Source organism: Camellia sinensis, chromosome 7 (genome assembly GCF_055761805.1).
Source record: "Camellia sinensis isolate YWXY chromosome 7, ASM5576180v1, whole genome shotgun sequence".
NCBI classification, from domain to species: Eukaryota; Viridiplantae; Streptophyta; class Magnoliopsida; order Ericales; family Theaceae; genus Camellia; species Camellia sinensis.
The window spans coordinates 194,307,342-194,320,152 of record NC_138967.1 but is presented as its reverse complement, the minus strand read 5'-3'; the positions used below and the strand labels follow the sequence as shown (position 1 = coordinate 194,320,152).

The 12,811-nt window shown below is 37.0% G+C and overlaps 1 protein-coding gene across 2 annotated transcripts; it reads right to left on the bottom strand.

The window, feature by feature from the left end:
• Positions 1-381: 381 nt before the first annotated feature.
• On the bottom strand, positions 382-12,437 carry LOC114308424 (enhancer of mRNA-decapping protein 4). Of its 2 annotated transcripts, none has more exons than XM_028254010.2 (12): positions 11,151-12,437; positions 9,370-9,419; positions 9,139-9,295; positions 8,820-9,038; positions 6,666-6,794; positions 4,672-6,300; positions 3,591-3,950; positions 3,397-3,516; positions 2,402-2,572; positions 1,983-2,147; positions 1,764-1,889; positions 382-972 (listed from the first exon to the last, which is right to left on the bottom strand). In XM_028254010.2, the coding sequence occupies exons 1-12, from the start codon at positions 11,934-11,936 to the stop codon at positions 664-666; spliced, it is 4,221 nt and encodes a 1,406-aa protein (XP_028109811.2). In that variant the 5' UTR covers positions 11,937-12,437; the 3' UTR covers positions 382-663. The 2 variants fall into 2 exon arrangements, with proteins under 2 accessions (XP_028109811.2, XP_028109810.2); XM_028254009.2 differs by having other exon boundaries at positions 9,370-9,422; positions 11,151-12,287.
• Between the last annotated feature and the right edge of the window lie 374 nt (positions 12,438-12,811).

Below are 12,811 nucleotides of genomic sequence, written 5' to 3'. Positions count from 1 at the left end.
ACCTATATTTTATGTAATTAATTTTGTAATCAATTCTCTATTCGTAAACTTAATTATAGTAATAATCTCATTATTCAATTCCACCACAATCCTAGTCGACAGAATCCAAAACACAAACATGACTGTAGTACCAAAACCAAGATAAATATACCATGTTATCCAAACACACACAACAAACATCATCATTAGGACTTTGTACACCTAGCCCAAAAAACAACAAAGTGTTGGACCTAAAATAGTATCTCATAAAGATAAATATAGTCGGGGGTAAATATAAAGTCCCAAACTAAGTAGAAAAGAAAAATAAAAGAGATCAAAAAGATGAAAACCTTTGTTGTCAAAGACAAATGTTGAAACTTCAAAAATAGCAAAATACAAAAATTTCATAGTAAAAATTCCTCATACCAAAAAGAAAACCAGTCTAAGAATCCGAAATGCAAAGTCACGTGTTACACAGTTTCAACATTGTTTTTCTTTAGGTTGATATATGTCTTCAAGAAAAAACCAACTCTACAAATTCAGCACCCTTACCCTTCACATAAAAATTAGAAAAATAAAAATAAAAATAAAAATCCATACTACTTTTACTTTGTACAAACTGACCGAAGTACATCAGTAACACAAAATATTAATTATTTTCCATAACGTCAAACACAGGCACGATCATTTACAGGTCATCAGCATAGAGTTGATAACGTGCATAACAAGTCGAATACTTGAGATCTCTGCACTGGAAGTAGTGGGAAGGCTGCGATGATGGCTTAGAATCTGATACACTTGCTCAAAGATGGGTCGCACGTGCACTGCGATCATCGGGTCAGCTGGGTTTATCACAACCGCCACGTCAGTCATCCACCCCAGCTTTCGGGTCGTGTCCTTGCTGATGTCACATGCCACCTGCTGCAGAAGTGATAGCAGCACTCCTTGGCTCAAAGGGAGAGGAACCATTGATAAAATTCCCTGTAAATCAACCTGGTAGAATAGAAAAAGGGCAAAACAAAGGCGGTTCTAACTTATTTAGAAGTCCAAAGCCAAATATTCTCTCTCTGGTACAGTTCAATTGAAAAAAGTTGAGGCAATGAATACCAGCATCAGTAATGGAGGTGGGTGTTGAGTGTAAGTTACATAGGAAACAAGAGAGTGAATGTAATCACATCATAAAACCCAAGGTTGGTCATTTAGAAATAAAAAGGAGTGAAAAACTGTAAATCATTTAGAACCAAAGACAAACAATTTTGATACCAGAGGTAAGATGTAAACAAAAAATCTAAGAAAAGTTTAGAACTAATAAATTATCACATTTTGGTTTATAGAAGAATGTGAACTTCAGATTTTTCTAACTTCAAATAATTAGAGCAGAAATAAGTTTATTATATTCTTAAAGAATATCCATACCATAGATTAAAACTCATCTAAAGTCCAAACAACAAACACGAAATTATTAAAGATGAAAATGTAGTATATATGTAGAGGAATAAGTGCATGTGTGTGATTGGCCTAAACTTGTATACCTAGTTCCCCACTGTTCTGGACAGTTGACATAGCATCCGAATAGAATCTAGCTAGGAATAAAAACTTGGCATCAACTTGCAAACTAGCTAGGCCTGGGAATATGAGTCAAATCTTTTTCATCAACAATTAAAATACGAGCATTCCCTCTTCCAGAAAGCAAAGTTGCATGGTGATTTATTATAATTGAGAGCATAACCTAGACACAAAAGAAACATAACGTCTTTGTATGGCTGTGCACGTATGAAATATACCTGAGAGCATAACCAAGACACGATAGAAACATCACTTCTTTGTAGGGCTGTGGTGAAAGCTTCCTCATATTTATGTTCAGATATCAATCTAGATAGCTCTTTGGTTGGATCCAAAGGTGCCTCAAACTATTGCATAGACAGAATCCTCAAAATCAGAATGGCTTTGAGAGAGTAAACAAGTAGAAGTCGAACAAACCAATAGGTAGAAGTTGAACAAACCTTGTCATGGAGACCACCCAAAGGTCCATTGCTAAGTTGGGTAACTAAGGGATTTACTGCCTTTGAATTTGCTCCTGCAACGGCAAGAGCTAACAACTTTCTTTGACCATCAGCCAATTCCCCGCTTAAAGTTTGAGTCACAGTCGATGCTGAATTAATGGCATCCTAAGAATTGGGAAAACAAAGCATAAAAGAAGTGGACACAACACCAATCAGATGGACAAACAGACAAGAATACTCAACATCTCCCTATATTACCATGGTAAAAATGGGACTGTCAGTGTCCCACAGTAGATAAGATTATTTGACTGCGGTGTTACTGGTATTTTTGGCCACTTATGAGCAATTTCATGATAGAAGAAATAAGAACACAGTGAGAGCAGCATGTTTGCATGATACAATGTCATATGGATGCATACCCTTAAAGCAAGTGCCAGCGGGGAATGAGTGGACTCGAACTGTTGCTGAGCTGCAGTTGTATGTTCAAACATTCCTTTCTGAAAGGTAGCATCAACTTGCTCAAACATGGCTTTGCATGACGTCTCGAAGGCAGGGATAACTGAACCATCCAAACTAGACTTCAATGCATCCTGCGTGGATTAGATTTGATGGCTCAAACAATTAAATCAAAGTTTCCAGATTCATTTAATAAGGCTTTCGAGCTCTTCATGTCAGACCAATACCAGACATGCAGAGGAAGAGAGGGAGTCACAAATCATTCAAAGTTAACAAACAAAAATTGCATAACATCAAATAAACCCCAAATGCACACATTATATAGTCAAAAGAAGCAAAGCGAAAATGACAAATTTATCATACAGATTCAAGGCAACATTGGCTAAATATCAGCTACAAAACAGTGAAACTGGATCCCACATTTGTGAAGCTGACAAATCGCTACGTTTTCACCCAATAAATAAGTTTTATGTTTCCAAAAACACAGAAGTAATACTGCAAAAAGTCTTTGTTTGTCAAATTATAAAAACCTGATTCAAAAAATATGATGCACACCAAGTGTCTCACGCACAACACACTAACCCCACTGCTACGAGAGAGAGAGAGAGAGAGAGAGAGAGAGAGAGAGAGAGAGAGAGAGTGCAAAATCTCAATGTGTAAAAAATAATCCAATAAAAGAAAGAAGGAAAAAAAAGGCACCAAGAGTCCACATATTATCAAAAGAACCAAAAGCCACAACTGACATTTAAGAGAGTGAATGATAGTAAAACTGAACATTTAGACTAAAAGTAAACAAAATAAAAATAAACAACAATTCGTAAGGGCATATAAATAGAATCCCTTTGGGTTTACAATATAATACTCCATTCTAAAAAGCATCTTCACTCAATCAAAAAAAGTCCCAAGCACTAAAAATTGAAGCATGTCTATCTAAATGAAATTATAAACTTATGCATACCTGAAGTGCTTGCTTTCCAGAAGTTTGAAATTGAGCTTGGATCTGCCTGGCAACAGTAGTTTCAAGCTTTGAATTAACTGATTTCTCCAGTTGGTTCACTGCCTTGTCACCAACTCCTCTCTGCACCACGTAACATCAATTAGTACCCAACAAGACTACATTGCAAAATAAGACACAAACTTTAAAATGTTAACCTGGAAGGAATCGGCAATAGCTGCAGATACAGATTTTTCAATAGCTGGAGAAATTGTACGAGCTATGGCTGGTCCAACTGCAGCTAATTCCTTCTTCACTGATTTCTCCACCATAGCCGGCAAGTCCTTATTTATACAGTTAGTGATCAAACTTGTTATTTGCTGAGTACGCTCTCGTGCTAATTTATCCTGTTTTGCACTCTCTTCTTGGAAACGAGCCCATAATGCATCAGAATTGGCCTTGACAGCTTTCTCCATGCTCCGCCCAAGGGATGCCTCCAGCCGTCTACCTTCTTTAGTAACTGGGACAGCAACCATCACTGTCATCTGCTTCTGCATTTCTTTTTGCATGGTTGTTAACTGCATGAAATTTAATAAATAAATAAAAGAGAGCGAGGAGATAATAAGTACAAAAGACACAGCTTACAGTGTGCATGATAACCTATTATGGCATGGTTTGGGAAGAGGGTTGGGGGGCTTTTTTGGCTAAAATAGCCACAAAAAATAAAATTGGCTTTTTAGCCCAATAAGACAATATCACATCCAACCCATAATCATTACATTCTTTCTCTCACAAAAAAGTCAAAAAAACCAAAAGCCCTTCCCAAACCAAGCTTTTTAGCCCCAAGCTAAAATAGCCAAAAAAACCAACAAGCCAACCCACTTCCCAAACCATGCCTATGTAATCTTACAAGAAATGAAACCTATCTTGGTAGACAATACATAATAATGTATTGGACCAAACCTGGTTCCTCAACAGAAAATGTACTGCTGAACAAAAGACAGATACAACTAGTACAAGAAAAATCTGCATGGGCAATGAGAATAGTTGCATTTGATAAGCAACAAACCAAATAAACAAGATTTTAGTATAATAACAGTAAGTTATTAATACTGATTAAGTAATAATTAAAATTATTGAGGAAAAAAAAATTATAATTGAAATTAAACCTTTGAAGAAAACACTTGCACGAATGGTGACATTTCAGAAGTACACCAAAAGTTTTTCCAATTACATAGAAAATAACTATTGATAAATGTATAAATCAAGTTTTGCAAATGCAAGGCATGGAAAAATGACCTGATTAAGCATTTCCTGCATGGCCATAATTTTTGCAGACACAGCTTCCACAGAAGGAATACTTGAACTAACACCTGGCTCACTAGAATCTGTGGAATTGAAAGCACTTGGGATTGGCGATGATGGACCTGATCCTTGAGCGTTCTTACCCTTCTGCTTTTTCCCTTTCGTAGTTGGTGTCATCTGTTGGGGAACTGCCGCAGGCATGGCTGATCCCACATTTTTTCCAGAGGCATCCTTTGTGGAGTCGTGGACTTCTTCCTCAACATTTGAAGGTTGAGCCAGTGCCTCGCTTACATTAGCTCCATCAAGTTGCTGAGATTCCTCTACAATATACATTTCAGACGATAACACAGAACATTCTCTGGCCATCTCAATACCAAGATCTGAAGCCTGAGAACAAAACACTCTCTCTTTATTTTCCGGAACAAGATTGGGAGATTCTACCTGAGAGCCAATTTCATTATTCTGACTCGACCCGGTTTCACCCACAACCTTAACATCCACCTCAACATTGCGCACATCACTGTTGACAACCACATCTTGAATGTTTGGCTCTCCCTCACTCTTCTGTTCAATAACATGAGGAGATTCAGATGATGAAGTAGCCATCAAAATCTCTGACGGAGTTACCAGATGAGTTGGGTGCTTGAACTTAATATGCTGATTGAGAACAGAGGTAATATCATCCCGTACACCCTTGTTTTCACCATTTTTTGAATCATCATCCAAAGAAGGGACATCAGACAAGTTCGTATGAACAGTATCCATTTGCCTATCAACTGAATATTCAATAGCTTGTTGATCTCCACCACGATCGTCCAGCACAGGACCTGGCTCAAAGCCATTTGTTGGACTTCTAAAACCAGAAAGTTTTCCAGACAACTTCGGACTCAAAGGTAAAGGAGGTGATGCAATGCAAGATACATCATTATTGCTACTTACAGTTGGCAAAGAAATAGGTCTAGGTTCAAAAGTAGCAAATTCTGCTGAAGTGGCAGTGTCCATTGAAGTAGAGCCCATTGGATTCCTGGTAATAGTAATAGGAGCACTCTCAGAGCCACTGTCATTTACAGAGAGTTTGGGTACTGAACTAGCTAAAGAAATCTCAGTAGGTTTACTTCCAGAAGTCTCAGAAGTAGTAACTCCTTCCATACTAGTTGCATCACGCAAAACACTCGAGTCTGACTTCTCTAACACCACATTCTCTAGTGGGGGTGGCAAACACTGGGACAAGTCCAAAGCATACTGCTGAATAGCTTGTGTCTGGACACAATAAACCTGAACAATGTGTTCACCATGAGGTAATAAATCACTGGTTCCAGTAAAACTCAAAATTGGCATGGTGACAGTAAACTCAGCAATATAATCCATTCGGGTTGCTGCCGGATTATAACCATATTCTAAGTGTACAGCATATATAGCATTCTTCTTGGCATTTGCTAATAAGAGAAGCCCTGCTTGAGACAAGGCCACAACTTGATTAAAGAACACCTCTTCAACTCGAGATTCAGATGAGCTCTTCAAGTCCAATGTCTGGGTACATTGCCATGATTCAGAATCACTAGGGAGCAGCCAGCCCTCTTCACTGGCCGAGGCCCATATCTTCACTTCCCGATTCAGTGGACCCTGTGAACATTCTTTTAAAAATTATATAACATAAACACATCTCACCCTAAAAGGTTGTTAAAAAGCATATTGAAGAAGATAATAACTCTTTAAGTCGGCTGTTAGTCCAATATCAAATCTGCAGACACTGAAGGGTAATGCTAGAGGTACCTACAATTTTAGGTACATATAGCATTATCCATGGTGCCAATGCATCCAAATCAAATTTTAAAAGCACTTTCATAATGGCACACCACCTAGCATACCATTGATCCCATAAAGACAAAGGCATCTAACATCAAGATGAACTAGCAAGGGTTAAAAACCTACTCTAATGAAATTATTAAAAAAATAAAAAGATAAATGCTCTGAAAGTATGTACATACCCCTGTTATAAGAATAATGTGATCTGGGCGGTGAGGGGCAGTCAAGAATGTAACAGAATTAACAGGTTGACCATCATGTGGCCTCAATACCACAAGTGGTTGTAATTTGCGATCCTCCCAAATTTTTATCTGTTGAGAATGAGAAAGCTATATTTAGCATGCAAATAATCACTTAAATGAACCCAAAAGAAAATAGATCAACATGCATATGTATGCGTACAGGCATGGCAAAGACATTACCTACATCAAGAATGATAAATTAGTATCATAATAGAGTATTAATTAATGAAAACTAAATATAAACAATATAGCCTAACAAAAGAAAACAACTTAAGAAATTACAGCTTCAACACTAAAAACAAGCTTCATTCACTAAAAAATCATTTTTTCTGAAGTACAGCAAAATTTAGTTAAATAGTGCCAAAGGAGCACCACCTTGTATGCAAGACTTATCAAAAGGATGAAAAAATAAATTAATTACAATTAAAATAAAAAAGAGAAAAAGAAATGGGAAAATTTGACTCTTCACATTATGTGTCCAAGCCTCCATGTCACCAAAGGATTGCCTATTCCTCTCACTCCATAAACACCACATCACACAAAGGAATAGCTAATCACACTTTACTTCTTCTACTGACATGGCAGATAGCACCCTCTCCAACAATGAATTAAATGAGTCATTCTCCTAGGGAACATCAAAGAGAATCCAGTCAACGTAAGTGACCATGCATCTCTTGCCACCCTACTCTACTCCCACCTCCTTACACATAAAACACCAATTAATAAAGATTTTTGTCCTACTAATCAAGTTATTTATTGTGAGAGTTTCATATTTTGCTGGCCCTAACCTGAAAACTGCCAACTTAGAACTGACTTCAACTGTCCAAATCCCTTTTGGAGGAAAAGAAATCCGACAGTCCCAACAATTCTGTGAAGCAAGATATGGTGCCCCTGCATATCCTGCCACCCTACTCTACTCCCACCTCCTTACACATAAAACACCAATTAATAAAGATTTTTGTCCTACTAATCAAGTTATTTATTGTGTGAGTTACATATTTTGCTGCCCCCAACCTGAAAACTGCCAACTTAGAACTGACTTCAACTGTCCAAATCCCTTTTGGAGGAAAAGAAATCCGACAGTCCCAACAATTCTGTGAAGAAAGATATGCTTCCCCCCCACCCCCCCCAAAAAAAAAAAAAAAAAAAAAAAAAAAAAAAAAAAAACTGTACTGCCCTCCTCAAGGAACCTCCTACATACAACATCTCAAAGAAAAACCCATCACCATCTCAGTCTCCCAGCTGGTCTTGAGAAAATAGAAAACAACAAAAAAGAAAAAACAAATTAACCACCCCATCCCCCTCCATTCATACGCACTCCGTGACATAATAAAATTTTATCGATTGCCACCTCATAGAAAGGAGTTTGGTAACAAAGACCACAGGTTGAGCCAAAAACTCATCCTATTATAGAAACTTCAAAGGGCAACACTTCCATTACAATAAATGATATTTATGATACAAATAAACCATAACTAACATCGAATTTCATACAGACAGACACACACATGCGAGTACGCATATACACACTTAACCTTAGATTATTAGAATGACGGCTTTGTTTCTGTTACGTTCTAAATTCCCCCAATTCATACTACGTGAGGTTTGTTTTTTACATTTTTACTTCACATATTTTTTACTTATTGTTATTATAATACTCATACATGAATATAAGTATTTTTTATAAATGAATAGACTCTAACAATTTTGAATCCCACACATTGTTATAAAATAAAATACATAGTGTGCACCAGTTACCGAGTCAATTTACTTCAGGTTTTCTCTTCACCATAACCACCAATAATTTCACTCAAGCACTTAAAAGAACCTATGCTTTGTTGTAAGGACCTCATCTGAATTGATTTCTATATAACAAAAGTCAAAATCCACCATCCTTCCTTCCCTAAGCCAACTCCACTTGACTTCTAATACCTAACAAAGACTCGCATCCCGCACCACATGGGAACCCAATATGTATTCCTTGATTCCATAGCAAGAGGATGCACAGGAATATGTTATGTTCCACATGAGTACCTGTTAGCACATAAATCGCTTCAGATGATAACAAGCAAAACTATCAGGAGAGAAACAAACCGTGCCATCTGTTGAAGCAGAAACCAAACGGGTAGTCATCCATTGGCACATTGACAAATCAGTCACTTCTCCATCGTGTTTACCAACAAACTGGATCCCATCAATCAGATTATCAACAGGACATTTGAGAGGCTCCTCCGCTGAAAATACTTCACCTTTTCCAACTTTTGTAGTATCGATTCTCAGAACTCGTTTTCCAATCCCAACTACCAGAACTTCCTGCAAAAAATATATATATATATTGAACAACATACAATAAAAAGAAGAAGAAGAACAAAGAGAAGCAGCAACTATGATTTCAAAATGAACATTTGCATACTTGCTTGTGACAGTGCCAACAAACTCGTGGATGAACAGAGTCTCCTTCTCCTACTATCTGAATAGCAATAACAATCTTTCCTGTAATCTGTGGCTTATCTTCTTCATCAGGACCTTCAGTAATCTTCCATACATAAACCCTCCCAACAATGCTCGCACTGCACAGAAGCACATTAGCAACCCAAAGACAAACTTGAAGAAAGCATTAATGAAAAAATAGACAAAAAGTTACCTAGCCAAAAGGTGAACATCCTCGGCAAAAAAAGCCATGTCTGTGACCCTCTGCTAGAAAGGGGGGAAAAATTAGAATAAGTATGCTAATAGTGAACTAAACAATTTGGTAAGCACTTCCCCCTTAAAATAAGTACATTCAACAAATAAAATAAACACAAGACAGAAGCTACTGAACTACTGCTTTATATAGAATCCCATGCAGATGTTTATGATCTGCCGCACAGATTGTATTACATAGAGATATCACAAAAAAGAAAAGGGTAATGTCAAATATTCAAAGATAACCATGCTAGTCAAGAAAATCAAAATATGGAGCAAATGGGTTGTCCACACCACTGACATCCTTGGATTTTAATGATAATTAAACATCAGCAAACCATTTTCGCAATATCAGTACCATGTTTAGTCAAAAATAAAATACAAGACAACACTCATTGAGGAAATCAAAATATGGTGCCAATGTATGGGATTGTCCGTACCCCATACCAATGAAATCGTCATATTTTAATGAAAATTAAACCTAGATAGTAAAATGTCAGGAAATCATTGTTGCACTAACACCCCCTAAGCTAAGTACCAACACTTCTAAGAAGGCGGCGTGTCCATGTTAGGCACTCAACGGATATTTGTGGGACACACACACATCCATCACTTAGACACACATGAAACATATTGCAAGTTTGAAGAAAATAATTTATGATCGAATAATAAAATAAAAACATCGTCATTTATACCTATTATTATTAATCACTCAGACTCTTTAATTTTAGAAATTTTAAAGCCAAAAACTTCCAAATTATTTATGAATAAAGTTTTAAAAATAAATATTAAGACTTTTAGTTCACAGTTACTTTTCAATATGTAGAATTTAAAAATGTTTTTCACTATTTTGATATTGATATAATAAAATATAAAAATATTTGTAATGTAAAAAATAAAGAAATAGTTATTATTTTATATATACGAATAAATAAATAAATATTTTATTTGTTGTCCTGTCATGATTTTTCTAAAAATTGCAGTGTGAAAATGTCCATATTGTGTCATATTCATGTCCTCTGTGCTTCTTATCCTCCAATCTGCTTCCCATGTCCGCAATCTTGATCTATGCTTCTTATCCCCAAGTTAGTTACATACTAAACTGTATTTTTCTCATGCAACACTAATCACCTAGAGAAAATTTAGCAAATGCAGCAAATTTGCCGCCATGAATGGCTCAACTCTTTCTAGTGGTCTCCAATCTATCTTTCAATCTCCATCCCTAAAGATACCAGCTAATCAATCTAACAGAGGGTATACAAAAATAAATAGAAATCAATCAGGAACCGCAATTGGAAGTAGACTATTAAGAAAATTAATGCTCCAGCTTTTACCTAGATGGAAAATGCTTATGTTTTATGCCCACGACTAGAAGTAGACTACTAACAAAATTGACGTTATTTAAAGAGACAGTGGACTCTGTTCCACATGTAAAAAGAAAAACACACTTGTAGTGACCACACAGTTCAAATTTTCATTCAGCATGGACAGGCTCAGTGCTCAGTGCTCAGTGCTCAGCTCAAAACATAATGTACCATTTCCATTCAAACTAACTAACAAATGCAATCTTAATACTAAATGTAAGACCTCAAAACATAATATGCATACAATATCACAAAACCTCGGATTACTGAGTACCATGAATAATTCTAAACAACAAACTCAACTTAATTTCAGGAAAAAAACAGATCAAATCATGCAAATATGTTGAAACATAGAAACTTGCCACTAGCAACCAACCTGCGCAAGACCTTTAAGCAATGATCTCAATGCGGTGTTTATGTTGAGGACCCGAATAGCTCCCATCTTCAATCCATAGCATATGTATGTCTTATTGACCGCAATTTGGCGGCCCAAAACAAGACCAGGATCAGAAACATACTTGGTTATCGGAGTAACCTCAAGTTGTGGCTGCACTTCACCTTCCATTCTAACATCAATATCATAAACCGCGCGGTCACCGATCAAATGGCGACCCTTTGGGAGTTTACTACTGGCCATCCTCATGGGAGCTGAATGTGCAATCACACCCGGATTGACATTCGGCGCCAAAGGGACCGCAGGCAGTATAGGAACATTAGAGGGCATGGGCATTGAAAAATCCGAAGACCCAGATGAGGAGGGCTGAATTGGAGCTATTGGAGGCACAGTGGGTAGCTGTGGAAGCTCGAGAGTCGACGGTGGAGCACTCAATAAAGCCATGAGCCGCGCTCCGGCATTAGGGTTTTGAGGAGGGAGATGATGGGGAGGGGGAGACTGAAGAGGGGGTGTAGGATAAGAGATAGATCTTTGGTGATCTTGTTGAGGGTAAGAAGGGATGTGAAACTGAGGTTGGTGGAACTGGTAAGGGCCAGTGGGCGGAGGGTAAGAAGAAGAAGGGGGTGGAGGATAAGCAGAGGAAGGTGAGAATGGTGAAGAACTCAAATTGGTATTAGGATTTGGGGATATAGGGTTTGGTGAGGGTTTGAAGAACTTGTGCATATCAAATGGCCCTCCTGGTTGGTTTTGATTTCCAGGGGAAGCCATTAAAACTAATTTCAATTCGATTCGATGTGTGAGTTATACTGATACAAAGATCTGATGAACACTGTATATATACGTATATAGCTGTATATATAGAGAGAGAATTAGAGATTGATGGAGAGAGCGAGAGAGAGTACCGAGAATTTGCAGATTTGAGATCCGATGATGAACTGAGATGGGCTTGAAGAGGAAGAGAAAAACCTCAGAGAGAGAGAGAGAGAAAGAGAGAGAGAGAGAGTCTCTACTTTGTGCAGTGATGAAATGAGGGTATGTGGGGAGACTTTGCAGACTCAAACTAGGGAGAAGATTGGGGATTGAGAAATTATTTTTTGAATTTTGTGTTGGAGGACATATATTTTGAATAATATCACTTGAGGCCCAAGTAAAACTAGTTATGAGTAGATTAGGGTGGTACAAAATACTGATTGACTCGATCGGGTTGAGATAGTCGGTGGTGGGTTTTGGGTAGGTTTAATCGTTAGTTCATTGTATCAATTCACCTATAAAACATATCCTACTTGTCTAACGTAGTATATATATTATACGTGATATTTTATGTATAATTCATCATTTCATAACATCTCAACTCTAAGTTACACAAATAATTCATTTTTTTCATTTTCACTTTTCTTTTTTCTTTATACATTTTTGTCGTTAGCCCTTTTACCATTAACCTAATCAAATTACATAAAACTCTTATTTTCATTTACATCCATTTATCATGTTTTTTTTTTATAGTATTTATATTTGTTATTGTGCTGTACAAATAATCAATTGACCCGGTCAAACTGTCCAATCTGAATCGAACCGTTGAGCAACAGTCGGCTTCATTAGATACAGTAGTCAACTTTCGATTAAAAACATTGAAAAAATCTTAA

What these genes read in the sequence shown, in the direction of transcription:
- LOC114308424 (XM_028254009.2), bottom strand. Translation starts at nt 11,936, where the DNA reads ATGGCTTCCCCTGGAAATCAAAACCAACCAGGAGGGCCATTTGATATG. An exon ending in CTGCTTCAACAGATGGCACG is followed by an intron (nt 6,795 to 8,819) that starts GTTTGTTTCTCT and finishes CATTCTCAACAG; the next exon opens with ATAAAAATTTGGGAGGATCG. An exon ending in TGTCTTGGTTATGCTCTCAG is followed by an intron (nt 973 to 1,763) that starts GTATATTTCATA and finishes CTATTCTACCAG; the next exon opens with GTTGATTTACAGGGAATTTT.